Raw genomic sequence first — 14,420 nt, forward strand, 5'->3', positions numbered from 1 at the left:
AACCAACTCAAATGATTAGGATAAATGAATTGCTTTCAGTTGACACACTGAAGGCCTTCTTCATCTGTTATTAGAACCAGATTGTTATTAATTGGTTCTCTTCAAGGGTGGCTTAGTGGTTAGCACGTTCGCCTCACATCGCCAGGGTCGGGGGTTCGATTCCCATGGCTCTGTGTGTGCGGAGTTTGCATGTTCTCCCCGTGCTGCAGGGGTTTCCTCCGGGTACTCCAGTTTCCTCCCCCAGTCCAAAGACATGCATGGTAGGCTGATTGGTGTGTCTAAAGTGTCTGTAGTGTATGAATGGGTGTGTGAATGTGTATGTGATTGTGCCCTGCGATGGACTGGCACCCTGTCCAGGGTGTACCCCGCCTTGTGCCCGATGCTCCCTGGGATAGGCTCCAGCTTCCCCGCGACCCTGAAAAGGAGTAAGCGGTTGAAGATGGATGGATGGATGGATGGTTCCCTTCAAGGGTGCAAGGTGGCTTAGTGATTAGCACGTTCAGGTTTGGGGGTTATATTCTCGCCGTGGCCCTGTATGTGCAGAGTTTGCATGCTCTCCCCGTGCTGTGGGGGTTTCCTCCAGGTACTCCGGTTTCATCCCCCAGTCCAAAGACATGCATGGTAGGCTGATTGGCATTCCAAAGTGTTTGTAGTGTATAAGTGGGAGTGTGAATGTGTATGTGATTGTGCCCTGCGATGGATGGATTGGCACCCCATCCACAGTGTACCCAGCCTTGTGCCCGGTTGCTCCAGGTTGCTTCCACAACCCTATAGGATAAACGGTATAGAAGATAGATGGATGGATGGATGGATGGATGATTCTCTTCATTCAAAATACTTGTTACTGATTTGACAAAATTGTTGACATGACTATTTTGAATTTGATTTTGAATATTGATTGAAGAAGACAGCAAGAGCTATGTGTGTAATATGAAATCTTAGGAAAGAATTTCCATTTTCAGGCTGATCACATCTTCATATAACCAATTCCTAAAAATCATATGTGCTAAGAGAACACATGTTGCATTTGAGACATGTTTATTAACACAACGAACTAAACTCACTTCTAAGGAATATCAAACTTTGGCGACAGCTCGTATAGGTTTATGTTAAGACAAATACTCACGGTGTGACTGCTCAGGTGTGAGGACCAAGACAGTGACCTCTGCTGAGTCAGACTGGCCAGCATCGCCTGTGACAGTCAGCCTGAACTTATACACTCCAGCAGACAGGTTGGACACCCTCACTTCATCGTTAAAAGTGGTTTTCTGAAAGGAATGGAGACACTGAGCTGTAATTTTAGAATTCAGAACGTGGAGGCCCAAATCCACAATTATACTCGGAAGATGTGCATTAAGGTGAGAGAAAGATCACACACCACTATGACAGCTGTGGGACTTCCAGACACCTGCATCCACTGGAATTGAACAATTTCATGGTCTTTCTTGCTCTCAATGCCATTGAGCGTCACAATGTCATGAGGCTTCACCATTTGGTCCTGTCCTCCTATTGCTCTAGGAGAGTGATCCTTCTTATCTGCCCGATGCAAAAAAGCAAATGGTAAACGTTTTAAATGATTACATTGAGAGCAGGTTGTTAAAAAAAACCATGACGTCACAGTCCGCAAACAAGCCTGAGTCATGCACACATACGTGTGTTCGTAGTAAGTATTTCACCAGGAAAGGCAGGGGGAATCTGAAACTACGGGAAAATATGTTTCACTATATGTTGGTGTTCTTTTATGTAAAATGGCTGAGAAAATTCATCACGATAGAATAAAAGCTTTATGTGATTCTGTGCAGGATAAATGCAAACTAGATGAGCTTGACAGCTTAGTGTCTATATGTATGCATCAGTGTGGCAGTGTGTGTGTGTGTGTGTGTGTGTGTGTGTGTGTGTGTGTGTGTGTGTGTGTGTGTGTGTGTGTGTGTGTGTGTCTGTCAGCCTGACATTTCAGAAGCCACAGCAGTCAAGGCACCTAGAATACCTAACTAAGCTGGTTAGGTACTTTTAATACCTAACTGAGATGGTTAGATACTTGCTTGTCATGCTTAAAATGAAAACCAAATGGGAAAAGGAATAAAATGTACCTAGAAAATGGTATGAAAAGTACCTGAGCCGAGGTATCAAATATGCCTCTGTTTTAGCACAAATATGAGATATATAACTGTTAGAATTTTGCCAAGTTCATTCGTGGTGAAGACTTTCATGTTACATCATATACTGTAACTTTGATATTGATTTATTCTGTAATATTTGAAGTTTATTGTTTTATTGTTAAAAGGTTAATAAACCGAACCCAAAGATGGGAGATTCGTAAACCTTAGGAACTTTTGTGGACAATAGTTATTGTAGACATAAGAATAGAAGGAAGAAACTACGACACGGATAGACGTAAGGATGCCCTGCACCCCAGTGGACCAGATTCTGCTACCTGAGTGAGTCTCATCAACTCCAGAATTCAGAGCCGCCATCCTTAGGGAAGTGAGGATTTGACAAGTCCCAAAATACCCCAAGGTGCTTAATTTAGCTATCACAATATCATAATGCCCAGTACCAAAAATATGCTATGATCATTCATTCATTCATTAATTCATTCATTCATATATCCTCGGTAACCACTTTATCCTGATCAGAGTCACAGTGGATCCGGAGCCTATCACTGAGCACAAAGCAGACGGCTACCTCAACATAAGTTCCACTCCTGTCAGTCTGAATATTACTACTGACCACATACATCCCTTTATGGCCACAATTTACCCGTTATATAATGGCTGCTTCTAGCATGATAAGGTGCCATTTCAGAATGTTGTCTCAAACTAGCTCCATGAACACAACAATGTTTTCAGACAGTAGCGAAACTAGAGTTTTATACATGGGGTGGCCAGGAGGTAGCCACTGCTACTTTCACCCCGAAAGTACACACACACACACACACACACACACACACACACACGCACACTCAGTGCTGGTTAACTAGAATGTGATTCTGGTGCAGGTGGTCATGTGACTATGATGTAGTGCAGTGGCTGCTGGGAGCTGTAGTCCAGAGTAGCCTCCAGGATATCCATGACAAAGTCTCTTACAGAGCAATCATTACACAGGTAAAAGACCACCTTATTCAACAGTCCAAGAGAACTTGGATACTTTATTGTATTTTTGTTTGCTTTTAAAATAAAATGGTCTTAATTATAGATTCATTTGTTCATTTTAATGCACAAATTGCATACTACATCTCATGCAGAGTCTCAAATTATAGAGGATTTGAAATATGATTTAAGAAAAAAAATTCTTGAGAGGTCACCTTACTTAAAAGTCTGTTTGTACTGCAAAAATAGATTTGTGTATTATTTATTACATATTACAAAATATTATATTTTTATTGTAATAAATTAAAACTACATGTATTATAATGAACACCTCCCTAGGGAGGTGTTCCAGGTATGTCCAGCTGGGAGGAGACCTCAGGGAAGACCCAGGACCAGGTGGAGAGATTATATCTCCACACTGGCCTGGGAATGCCTCGGGATCCCCCAGTGAGAGCTGGTTAATGTGGCTCGGTAAAAGGAAGTTTGGGGTCCCCAGCTGGAGCTGCTGCCCCCGTGACCCGACTAACGGATAAGCAGTTGAGGATGGATGGATGGATGGATGGTATTATAATGATAAATATTTAATGAAATTTAAACTTAAATATCAAATAGTCAATGGAAACCAGTGGAATTTCATGAAGGTTTTCTGATTTAAAGGAAGACATGAGCTTAATTTGAACTTCAGTAGCAAGTTGCCACAGTGTCTTTTTTTATGCAGTTCTAAATTTTAGTTACTGAGGGTACATTTTTGAATGAATAAAGTTGAAATATTGTATCTGCTTTATATTTCTATAATACGCTATAGGTCAAAAGTCTACACTCACAGAATTATCAAATTCTTATAATTCCAAGACTTTGATATGTGAATGAAAAACAACAATTTGTTAATACTAAAATTATGATAACTTTAATGCAAGTGGGTTGACCAACTAGTCCATGAAGCCCTTGAAGTAGAACTGCTAGAAGTTAGAAATAACATGTTAGAAATAACATGACTTATTTCATGTGACATCATATATTGCTGCCTTCATGTCCTCCTCTGAAGTTTGTGCATACAAAATCAGAGATGGTAATTATGATGTGGTATGTGTTCAACTGGTTTTGGTAGGACAAAATTGACAGCGTGAGAAAGTTTCTGTTATTTATTTATTTTTGTGCAATTTCATCAACAAGAAGTTTGTTTTTGATTTACTGAAAGAAAATAAAGAGCTGTAGTTCTTAGTTAGCAAGCAAAATTACCACTTAAACCTTACTGCTGCAGGCGGCACATTCATAGTGGGGGCTGCCATGACTTTTTTTTTTTTTACACGCTCTCAGCTCATAAAGTCGGGCTCATAGAAAAATATGAGTTCAAGTTATACTTTCATGTGTGTTCACCTCATAATTGTGATATTTTCAACAGGAATTGAAGTCACCTTATGTGACTGTAATCAAAAGCAAGCAGGAAGTTGACCCCAAAAATCTTAAGCTCGGAAAAATTATATACAGTGGGGGAAATAAGTATTGAACGTGTCACCGTTTTTTTCACTAATTATATTTCCAATGAGGCTATTCACATGAAATTTTCACTAAACATCAGTATTAACTCAGGAAATCCAGAAATATAAAGAATTCACAACATTAAAGTCCATGATATTGTGAAGTTATGTGTAATAAAGAGGAATGACACAGGAAAAAAAGCATTGAACATGCTAATTGAAATTTTTTTAATACTTAGTGGAGAAGACTTTGTTTGTAATGACTTCCTGTATGAAGAAATTAATCAGCTGCCGTTTTCAGGTGTGATTTTGGCCCATTCTTCTAATTATTCTCTTTAAATCTTGTTCAATTGGATTCAATTGGAAGTCAGGTGATTGACTGGGCCATTCTAACATTTTTTTCCTCTGAACACATGGTTTTCTCTGAAACCAACTGAGAGTTTCCTTTGCTGTATGTTTTGGATCGTTGTCCTGCTGGAAGGTCCACCCACATCTCATCTTCATCATGCTGGTGGATGGCAGCAGATTCTTCTCAAGAATCTCCCGGTAAAGGGCTCCATTCATTGTTCCTTCAATTATATGAAGTCTGCCAGTACCATGCGATGAAAAACAGCCCCACACCATGATGCTTCCACCTCCAAACTTCACTGTTGGTGTAGTGTTTTTAGGGTGATGTGCAGTGCCATTTCTTCTCCAAACATGGTTTGTAATATGACAGCCAAGTTAAATTTTGCACTCGTCTGACCAGACTATACTCTCCCAGTGTTTCATAGGCTTGTCCAAATGAGTTGTAGCAAACTTTAAACGAGCTTCGACATGCCTTTTCTTTAGTAATGGAGTCTTGCGGGGTGAGCGTGAGCAGTGGAGTGCATTGCCTATTGTTTTCTCTGTGACGATGGTACCTGCTGCCTCCAAGTGTTTCTGGAGCTCTTTCTGAGTGGTCCTTGGCTCTTGGGCTACTCTTCTGACTATTCTTCTGACTCCCTGGTCAGTAATCTTGCGAGGAGCTTCTGTGTGTGGCCGGTTGATGACGAGTGATCTTGTGGATAATGGCCCCAGATGTGCTTATTGTAGGACTCAGAAGTTTTTAAATACGTCTGTATCTGATTCCATCAATATTTTTCAAAACAATAAGGTTGTGAAGGTCTTTGGAGAACTCTTTGCTTTTACCCATCATGAGATGTTTCTTGTGGGACACCTTGGTAACGAAAAGCCATTTTATACACCATCAATTTACTAACCCAGCTGATATTAATTTGCAAAGATAGGAGGTATAATTACTTTTGGATTTCAGATGGTTTCTTGCCTTACCTTGCCTTGGAGAACTGCTTTTTCTTAGCCTGTTCAATACTTTTTTCCTGTGTCATTCCACTTTATTACAAATATCTCTATTTATGGACTTTAATGTTGTGAATTCTTTATGTTTCTGGATTTCTTTAGTTAATACTGATGTCTGGTGAAAATTTCATGTGAATAGCCTCATTGGAAAAATATTTTATGAAAAGAATGTTGACGCGTTCAATACTTATTTCCCCCACTGTATGCTTTGACTATTTTTTTCATGAAGTCATGACAATTTGTATATATTTGTCATGACAAATATATACCACATATGTATCATGAATATATGTATAAGATGTACTTCTGTTAAGTTAGTTAAAATCATATACAGATATTTATAATTTAATCATTTTCAAGCTGTACAAAATCCCCAAATATAGTTTGATAATTCTAGATAGCATGATTCTGGTTTCATGATAGAGAGACTCTGCCTCATTAAGATACTCGTTTTATACCCAATCATGTTACTGACCTGTTGACAGTTAACTTCCAGCTGTTTTTTTTAGTAACAGTTACTTTTCCAGCCTTTTGTTGCCCCTGTCCCACCTTTTTGAGATGTGTTGCGGCCATCAAATTCAAAATTACCTTATATTTTCCTTAAAATTGTACATTTCCTCAGTTTTAAACATTATATACAGTATCTCACAAAAGTGAGTAGACCCCTCACATTTTTGTAAATATTTGATTATATCTTTTCATGTGACAACACTGAAGAAATGACACTTTGCTACAGTGTAAAGTAGTGAGTGTACAGCTTGTGTAACAGTGTAAATTTGCTGTCCCCTCAAAATAACTCAACACACAGCCATTAATGTCTAAACTGCTGGTAACAAAAGTGAGTACACCCCTAAGTGAAAATGTTCAAATTGGGCCCAATTAGCCATTTTCCCTCCCCGGTGTCATGTGACTTAGTGTTACAAGGTCTCAGGTGTGAATGGGGAGCAGGTGTGTTAAATTTGGTGTCATCGCTCTCACACTCCCTAATACTGGTCACTGGAAGTTCAACATGGCACCTCATGGCAAAGAACTCTCTGAGGATCTGAAAAAAAGAATTGTTGCTCTACATAAAGATGGCCTAGGCTATAAGAAGATTACCAAGACCCTGACACTGAGCTGCAGCGCGGTGGCCAAGACCATACAGCTGTTTAACAGGACAGGTTCCACTCAGAACAGGCCTCACCATGGTTGATCAAAGAAGTTGAGTGCACGTGCTCAGCGTCATATCCAGAGGTTGTCTTTTATGAAATAGACGTATGAGTGCTGCCAGCACTGCTGCAGAGGTTGAAGGGGTGGGGGGTCGGCCTGTCAGTGCTCAGACCATACGCCGCACACTGTACCAAATTGGTCTGCATGGCTGTCATCCCAGAAGAAAGCCTCTTCTAAGGATGATGCACAAGAAAGCCCGCAAACAGTTTGCTGAAGACAAGCAGACTAAGGACATGGAGAACTGGAACCATGTCCTGTGGTCTGATGAGACCAAGAGAAACTTATTTGGTTCAGATGGTGTCAAGTGTGTGTGGCGGCAACCAGGTGAGGAGTACAAAGTAGTGTGTCTTGCCTACAGTCAAGCATGGTGGTGGTAGGGTCATGGTCTTTGGCTGCATGAGTGCTGCCGGCACTGGGGAGCTACAGATCATTGAGGGAACCATGAATGCCAACATGTACTGTGACATACTGAAGCGGAGCATGATCAGTATGCAGTATTCCAGCATGATAACAACCCCAAGCACACCTCCAAGACGACCACTGCCTTGCTAAAGAAGCTGAGGGTGAAGGTGATGGACTGGCCAAGCATGTCTCCAGACCTAAACCCTATTGAGCATCTATGGGGCATCCTCAAACGGAAGGTGGAGGAGCACAAGGTCTCTAACATCCACCAGCTCCGTGATGTCGTCATGGAGGAGTGGAAGAGGACTCCAGTGGCAACCTGGGAAGCTCTGGTGAACTCCATGCCCAAGAGGGTTGGAAAATAATGGTGGCCACACAAAATATTGACCCTTTGGGCCCAATTTGGACATTTTCACTTAGGGGTGTACTCACTTTTGTTGCCAACAGTTTAGACATTAATGGCTGTGTGTTGAGTTATTTTGAGGGGACAGCAAATTTACACTGTTACACAAGCTGTACACTCACTACTTTACATTGTAGCAAAGTGTCATTTCTTCAGTGTTGTCACATGAAAAGATATAAAATATTTACACGAAATGTGAGGGGTGTACTCACTTTTGTGAGATACTGTATGTTTTCTATGTTCTATTGTGAATAACATACGGGTTTATGAAATTTGCAAATCATTGCATTCTCCTTTTATTCGTTAAGATGCTTCGTTAAATTGTTTTTATAATTTAATGCACATAAAATCCACCAATACATCGTATTTCAGGCATCCCTTCATGCATCCATTATATCCTTCACTTTATTTATCTCCTTCATGTTATTTAATAAAAAAATTTTTTTTCCTGAACCACGTTGCCTAGAATTACTGAATTATATTTGGTCATTTGGGACATCACGAAAATGATTTAATTACAAACATCTACACATGTCTTGAACTTCACACTTATTTTGTTATAGTAGTACATTGTATGTATGTATGTATGTATGTATGTATGTACAGTATAATAAATATGTGTTATGTACTTATCTTGGCATTTTTATAACTGTATTAAAAAAAAACTAGCCATAGTTTAAAAGTAGATTTCCTATCTTTGGTTGTCCTACTGTTGACCACACCCCCTCGTTCGATTCGTGTTAAGCGAATCAAAATGATTGACAGGATAATATTAAGCATTAAAACATTATTGCCTACTAATTTCCTATATATGTAGTATATGGTAATTATTGTCTTTACATATCTCACTCACTTTACACTTAACAATTATTGTGAATTGCTTGCTACATATAGTAAAAGTTAATAAGTAAAATTATTGTAAGGATTTGACAGCATTAAAAAAAAAAAAACCTTATGAGAAGACTAGTATACTTACATAATGTAAAAGACTCAAAGCCTGTCATTTTATTTTTACAAAAATAATCGTTAAGTATCCAGAGATCTGCAAGATCTATACCAAGTCTCTCAGGAGGGATAGAACATAATTTTTTCAAAATATATTTCTAAATTTTTACATTTTCAAGATGATACTGTAGAGCGCTGACAGTATGGTCCAAAATCAAATTTTTTGTTTAATTTACTAAAGATCCGGTGATAGAAAAGGACATAGCATATCATTCACCATTCAATACCCCGTGACAAGAAAACACATCAAAAAGAAGTGGGCCTCTTCACACTAGGGGCTAAGCAGTCATGCTTTTTTCCCCCTAATTTGTAACCCATCTTTGTAAATACAGTATATAACAAGCTAAAAATATTACTGAAATCTAGTGGCTGCATGCATGGATTTTGCTTCTTCATCATGTCCTGCTGGGTCTACCACAAACACCTGGCTGGATGCTGCATGGTGATACTGTGCAAGATTAAAAAAAATTAGATGAATCTAGAATGAAACTACAAAACAAAGTTTTGTAGAAAAACTTTGAGGTTGGTTTGAAAAGGTCTGGCCTGAAAATTAAAATTATGGATGGATGGAGAAATGAATGAATGAATGAATTAATTCATTCAACTATTCCAGACTCTTGTGTGTGGTGTTGACACAGTGAAAAGCATATGGCCTTGTACGGGTTAGTTTATATTTGAATTTTGATGGTTGGTGTTTGAATAGTCTTGGCTCATCTGAACATTTATTCAATGTGATTTTTCAAGCCAACCAATTTATGAACATCCTCTATAGAATAGAGTAATGTAACAGTGTCTCATGTATATTAAAAAAGGACTATAAAATGTATTCAAAAATATCCAATGATTCCCGTTGACATTCAGGAAACTTATCATTCCTTCGTAGTCATCAAAGTCCACCTGAAATGAAAAAATTTTAATAAAATAAAAAACCTATGACATTTCATTCTTATGTAACTGCCTTAAACTATTATGGAAAAATTCACACACTTAAAATGTGTATCCTGTGTTTATGTTTCTGTAAAGCTGCTTTGAGACAATGTCCATTGTTAAAAGCGCTATACAAATAAAATTGAATTGAATTGAATTATTAAAGATAAAGATAATCTTTACCTTTGAGAGACCGTTTCTCCGTACTTCATCTCGTTCTCCATGAAGTATAACATTCACTGTGTGGTGATCTAGTATAAAAATCCTGTGTCCCTGGTCTCTGTTATTCACCACCACTTGAAAATAGCTTTGGATTGTCTAAGAACAAAAGATAAAAAATAAATTATAGTTACCTCATCCAGTGTTTCATTAACGATTCAATATACTCCACAATGGCTTAACATTGTCATCTTTACATAAATTAATATATTCCTCTATGTTCACAGATTATTTTTCAATTGGCATAAGAGCAAAGCATTTCCCAAAGGTATGAATAATTTTTTCTTACCTCCCCCACCAGCCATTTATGTGGCTGGAGTGTTTTCAGATCTGAATGATGGAGGATATAAGACCTTTTTTGTCCTTTGACTGTGTGATGGCAATGACTATCTCACATGCTTTCTTAGACCACAGAGCTTGGATCTGCATTGGGATATTTGAATATAATATAAAAGGAGGTATGAATTAATGTGAACAAAAGATTTATGACATGACTGAGAACTGCACAATACCTGGGCTGATGTGTCCTCTGAATGATCCTCAGATGTTTGCTTTGTCTTGTGTCTTTTTGGTTGGGGCACTGCTTCTGGTGGATCAAAATACTTTGAACGATGCTTTGCTGGACTCTGAGATTGGGATCTCTTGGCCCATTGCTCTTCTTGTTGATCAATGGTCTGTTGCTTTGGAGATGTTCCTTGAGACAGACTATCAAGATTATGCATCATCTGATGCTGTGTGTACCTTCCTTGCAGAGAGTTAAACATCTTAGTAATGAAATCTGCAGGCCGCAGGAACCTTTTTCTGTGTAAAATGTGATTCTTCACTATTGAGAACCATTGCTCCACATGGCAATTTGTTTCCCTTGTTTTTTTATTTCTTTAGTATTCTCTTTGGAGGATCTGTTCAGGTCCCCAAACAGTATGCCACTCCAAAGGGGGAAAATGCCATGTAGTTGTTCATGAGGACATTAATGATCCCTGGGCAGTAGAATTCATTCTTTTTGACACTCTCTGTCTGTGTACACCTGGTCTTCCCTACATCATCACTGAATAAACGTGTGAAGGGAGATTTGCCACATATAGTCTTGATGTTGCTGTTGCTGCTCCTGTCCATGTCTTCTACATATGGTGGAAGTATTTCATCCATAGTAGTAGGCTTGGACTTCAGGATTTTTTGGTCCAGTGTGTTTTTTGCTGCCATAACCGCATTGGAATTGTTTGCTGACATGAACAACATAGACATATCCTGAAAGAGGTTAAGTGCTTCTTGTAGGGTGGTGCTGTTAAGAAGAAGGCCAAAACAGTAGGTGGCATATTCTTTTACAGCATACATCGCCAGTTGTCTTTGAAAATCCTTGAGTTACAGCCTTTATTATGTGGGATGAACGTAGATGGAGCACTGTGAAATTAACTGCATCTGCACTTTTCACTTTTTGGCTGACAATTAGATGTGCTCTGTTTATATAGGATGAGACACTTTCTTTATCGAAGGCCAGGAGGACACTACCAATGAGTACCCAGCTAAAATCGGTTTCAACCTCGTGGACCTTCCGTGTTGTTATCTGGCACAGTTGTCTCAGTGTTTCCATCTGCCAAAACATGAGAGTTGGTATGGAGTGCTTGTTTGATATCAACTCAGACACAGGAAGGGGTGGCTTATCCTTCCCCTTTCCAGGGAGACCAAGGGCATAATAAAGGATTCTTTTGGTTTGGATGGGGATGCGTGATATGACACTGCCTGTAGCATCTAGATGTAATGTGACTGGGGGTGAGTTTTTCGAATGTTCTGCGACTATTCGCAGACCACAATCTGTGTACAAGTGGACACCAAATGGGTCCACTTGTAAGTGTTGAATATAGCCTGCAATTTGTCACGCAGTTCCACTGCACTCCTTCATCTTCTGGCAGAGCATCATCTCCATGATAACATCATCATGGAGTCTGGTGCTTTTCCTGACTTCACTAGATATTACACTTAAGATATCCATAGTAAGGCATCTGGAGATGTTGCCAACCAAAATCTCATCTGGTAGTGTGTTTCTCAATGATTCATAATAGTGCTGGCTGCTGCAATATTTCCTCTTTTGGTGAATTTGGCATTTCTGGATTTCAATTCTTTATCCTTGTGGGTCACATCAACCATTCACATAACATGGATATGCTTCTGGAATAATATGCTTCTGGAATGGTTTGGGCTTTGTTCGAATTGTAAATTTGTATTTTGCTGAGCAATCATCAAAGATACAAACGGCAAGTGTCCTGAAATAAAGTGCTCTTTTTTTTTTCTTTTTTTTTTTTACGACTTTTCCTGCATTTTACATGTTGATACTTGAATGAAAGGACACAGCAAGGATTTACTTTGGTGAACGCTTCATATAAGACATCTGTCCAGGGCTGTTGTAACTGAGTTGAGCCTGCATGTGGCTTTATTTTTTCCCCAAATTTTTGTTGTTATGGCCACTACAAAAATCTTTGGACCTGGCCTTGTTTTCCTCCAGTTTTCTGTGTCTGACTCATCATCATTCTCATCTTCATCTGCAGTGTTGTTCCTGTCTCCAGCCTCAACTTCCCTGTCACAAGAATAATCCTTGTCCCCCTTTTCCTCTGTTCCGTTCTGCTTATTGTGCCCTGAACATGTGCCATCATTATTAGCATTCTCATCTGCATCTTTATCACCAGTGCTGTTCCTGTCATCTTCCCTGTCACAAGGATAGTCTTCACCTATTCTTTTCTTTGTTTCATTTTTATTGTGCCCTTCACTCACCTCATCAATTTCCTCAACTTTCTCAACATTTTCCCTATCTTTGAATTAAAAAAAAGTTTGGGTCAATACCTAACTGCATTTTGTACACCGGGCCTCAAAACGTAGAACATTTCCACAGGATTAATGATTGGTGTTTTGGTAGTGGCAGTAAGAGTGTGCGTATGTATACTATAAAAAAATATATATAATATATGTATATATAGTGTGTACGTTTTATGTGTGTATATGTATGAGATTATATGTATATTTGTGTAGATACACATGAGAGCTCTCTATTTAGCCCACCTCCTCCCCAGCACCACCTGTATAGACCTGCTACGGGGTTCCCCTTTAATCTATCTTTGCAGCAGCATATTTCTTTATTTCAGTATGTTGATTGAAGCATACTGAAGCATATATATATTAAACAGTATTAAAAATAATTTTAAACTCACCTGAACATCAAGAAAAACCAACATGTATGTTTCTATGCATGCTGTACATACTGTGAGCAACTCGCCTTACCTATCATTGTGCAAAATTAAAATCAATATTAAGTGAAAATAAAATAGCTTTGGCCTAGCTGCTTAGTTACTTGGGGGAAATGGCTAAGCTACTGTCAAGCTAATGAGGGAAACAAGTTAAGCTAGTTACTTAGCTATTTTATCTAGCTACTCCCTAAAACTGAGAAACACTACATTCTCAAATAAAAATATTTACCAGAACTTCTGTCTGTTTGAAGCACCTGTCCTCGAACACCTTTCCTGTCCTCTGTCCAAACGGTTTGCAGCCATTTTGCCAAATTTTCATTCGGTGGATTGGCGTTGAAAATGTAGACAGCTAGGGTGGACCACTTTGCCTTTCCTTTTCCAACGCCATGTCTAACAAATAGCCTTAGCTATTTGATTTCTGCCACCAGCCTTTGCCCAAAGGTCATTTTCTCTTTTATGTTTCCCCTTTTTAAATCTGGCCATGATGCCTACTGCAGTCTGCTAACAGCATGCAACTCTTAATTGACTCTTGAGCCCATCCCCCCTTCTTAAGAGTTTCAACAGTCTAGAGCTCAGCACGCTATCTCAGGAAAATTGCTGAGAATTTACCATTAAGAGTTAATGGATATTTAAAAAAACTATTCGGTAGTGAAATACATGGCAATATTTACATATGATTTAATAGTTAATTTATTAAATATCAAAAACTAAAAGGTGTGTGGAATACCTGATACCTAGATTAACAGTTTACAGTTGGTTATATGACTGTAAGTCCATCCATCCATCTTCTATACCGCTTACTCCTTTTCAGGGTCACGGGGAAACCTGGAGCCTATCCCAGGGAGCATCAGGCACAAGGCAGGGTACACATGGTCACGGTGGGAATCGAACCCCCGACCCTGGAGGTGTGAGGCTAACCACTAAGCCACCATGCGCCCTGACTGTAAGTCATTCCCTTCAAATGCTATTGAGCTTCAAATAATGGCATATTTTGTGTATGAGCCCATTCTGTAGTGAAATTCATATCTAATTTACATATGATTTAATTGCTTATTTTATTAAATATCAAAAATATTAAAGGTGTGCGTCATACGTATGTAACTTTAGAGACAGTCCC

At 38.9% G+C, this 14,420-nt stretch overlaps 1 protein-coding gene and 1 long non-coding RNA gene across 4 annotated transcripts; both read right to left on the minus strand.

Annotated features, from left to right (window-relative positions):
- Positions 1-459: 459 nt before the first annotated feature.
- LOC128613050 (dyslexia-associated protein KIAA0319-like) lies at positions 460-1,640 on the minus strand. The gene is made up of 3 exons (XM_053633593.1): positions 1,379-1,640; positions 1,127-1,268; positions 460-768 (listed from the first exon to the last, which is right to left on the minus strand). The coding sequence occupies exons 1-3, from the start codon at positions 1,490-1,492 to the stop codon at positions 500-502; spliced, it is 525 nt and encodes a 174-aa protein (XP_053489568.1). The 5' UTR covers positions 1,493-1,640; the 3' UTR covers positions 460-499.
- Positions 1,641-8,197: 6,557 nt separating this feature from the next.
- On the minus strand, positions 8,198-14,413 carry LOC128612612 (uncharacterized). 3 transcript variants are annotated; one of them, XR_008386763.1, is made up of 7 exons: positions 14,038-14,413; positions 13,533-13,801; positions 13,268-13,337; positions 10,583-12,871; positions 10,360-10,493; positions 10,035-10,169; positions 8,198-9,821 (listed from the first exon to the last, which is right to left on the minus strand). It is a non-coding gene; the product is annotated as an uncharacterized LOC128612612 (long non-coding RNA). The 3 variants fall into 3 exon arrangements; XR_008386762.1 differs by having other exon boundaries at positions 13,533-13,900; XR_008386761.1 differs by having other exon boundaries at positions 13,533-14,413.
- Positions 14,414-14,420: the final 7 nt, after the last annotated feature.

The sequence above is a fragment of the Ictalurus furcatus genome, chromosome 9, assembly GCF_023375685.1.
Source record: "Ictalurus furcatus strain D&B chromosome 9, Billie_1.0, whole genome shotgun sequence".
NCBI classification, from domain to species: Eukaryota; Metazoa; Chordata; class Actinopteri; order Siluriformes; family Ictaluridae; genus Ictalurus; species Ictalurus furcatus.

Excerpts from the sequence above, each read along its gene's own strand:
- LOC128613050 (XM_053633593.1), bottom strand. The coding sequence starts at position 1,492 with ATGGTGAAGCCTCATGACATTGTGACGCTCAATGGCATTGAGAGCAAG. Across the intron at positions 1,269-1,378 it reads GTCCCACAGCTGTCATAGTG|AAAACCACTTTTAACGATGA; the intron begins GTGTGTGATCTT and ends CATTCCTTTCAG. Across the intron at positions 769-1,126 it reads CACACCTGAGCAGTCACACC|GGTTGTGGAAGCAACCTGGA; the intron begins GTGAGTATTTGT and ends TTTATCCTATAG.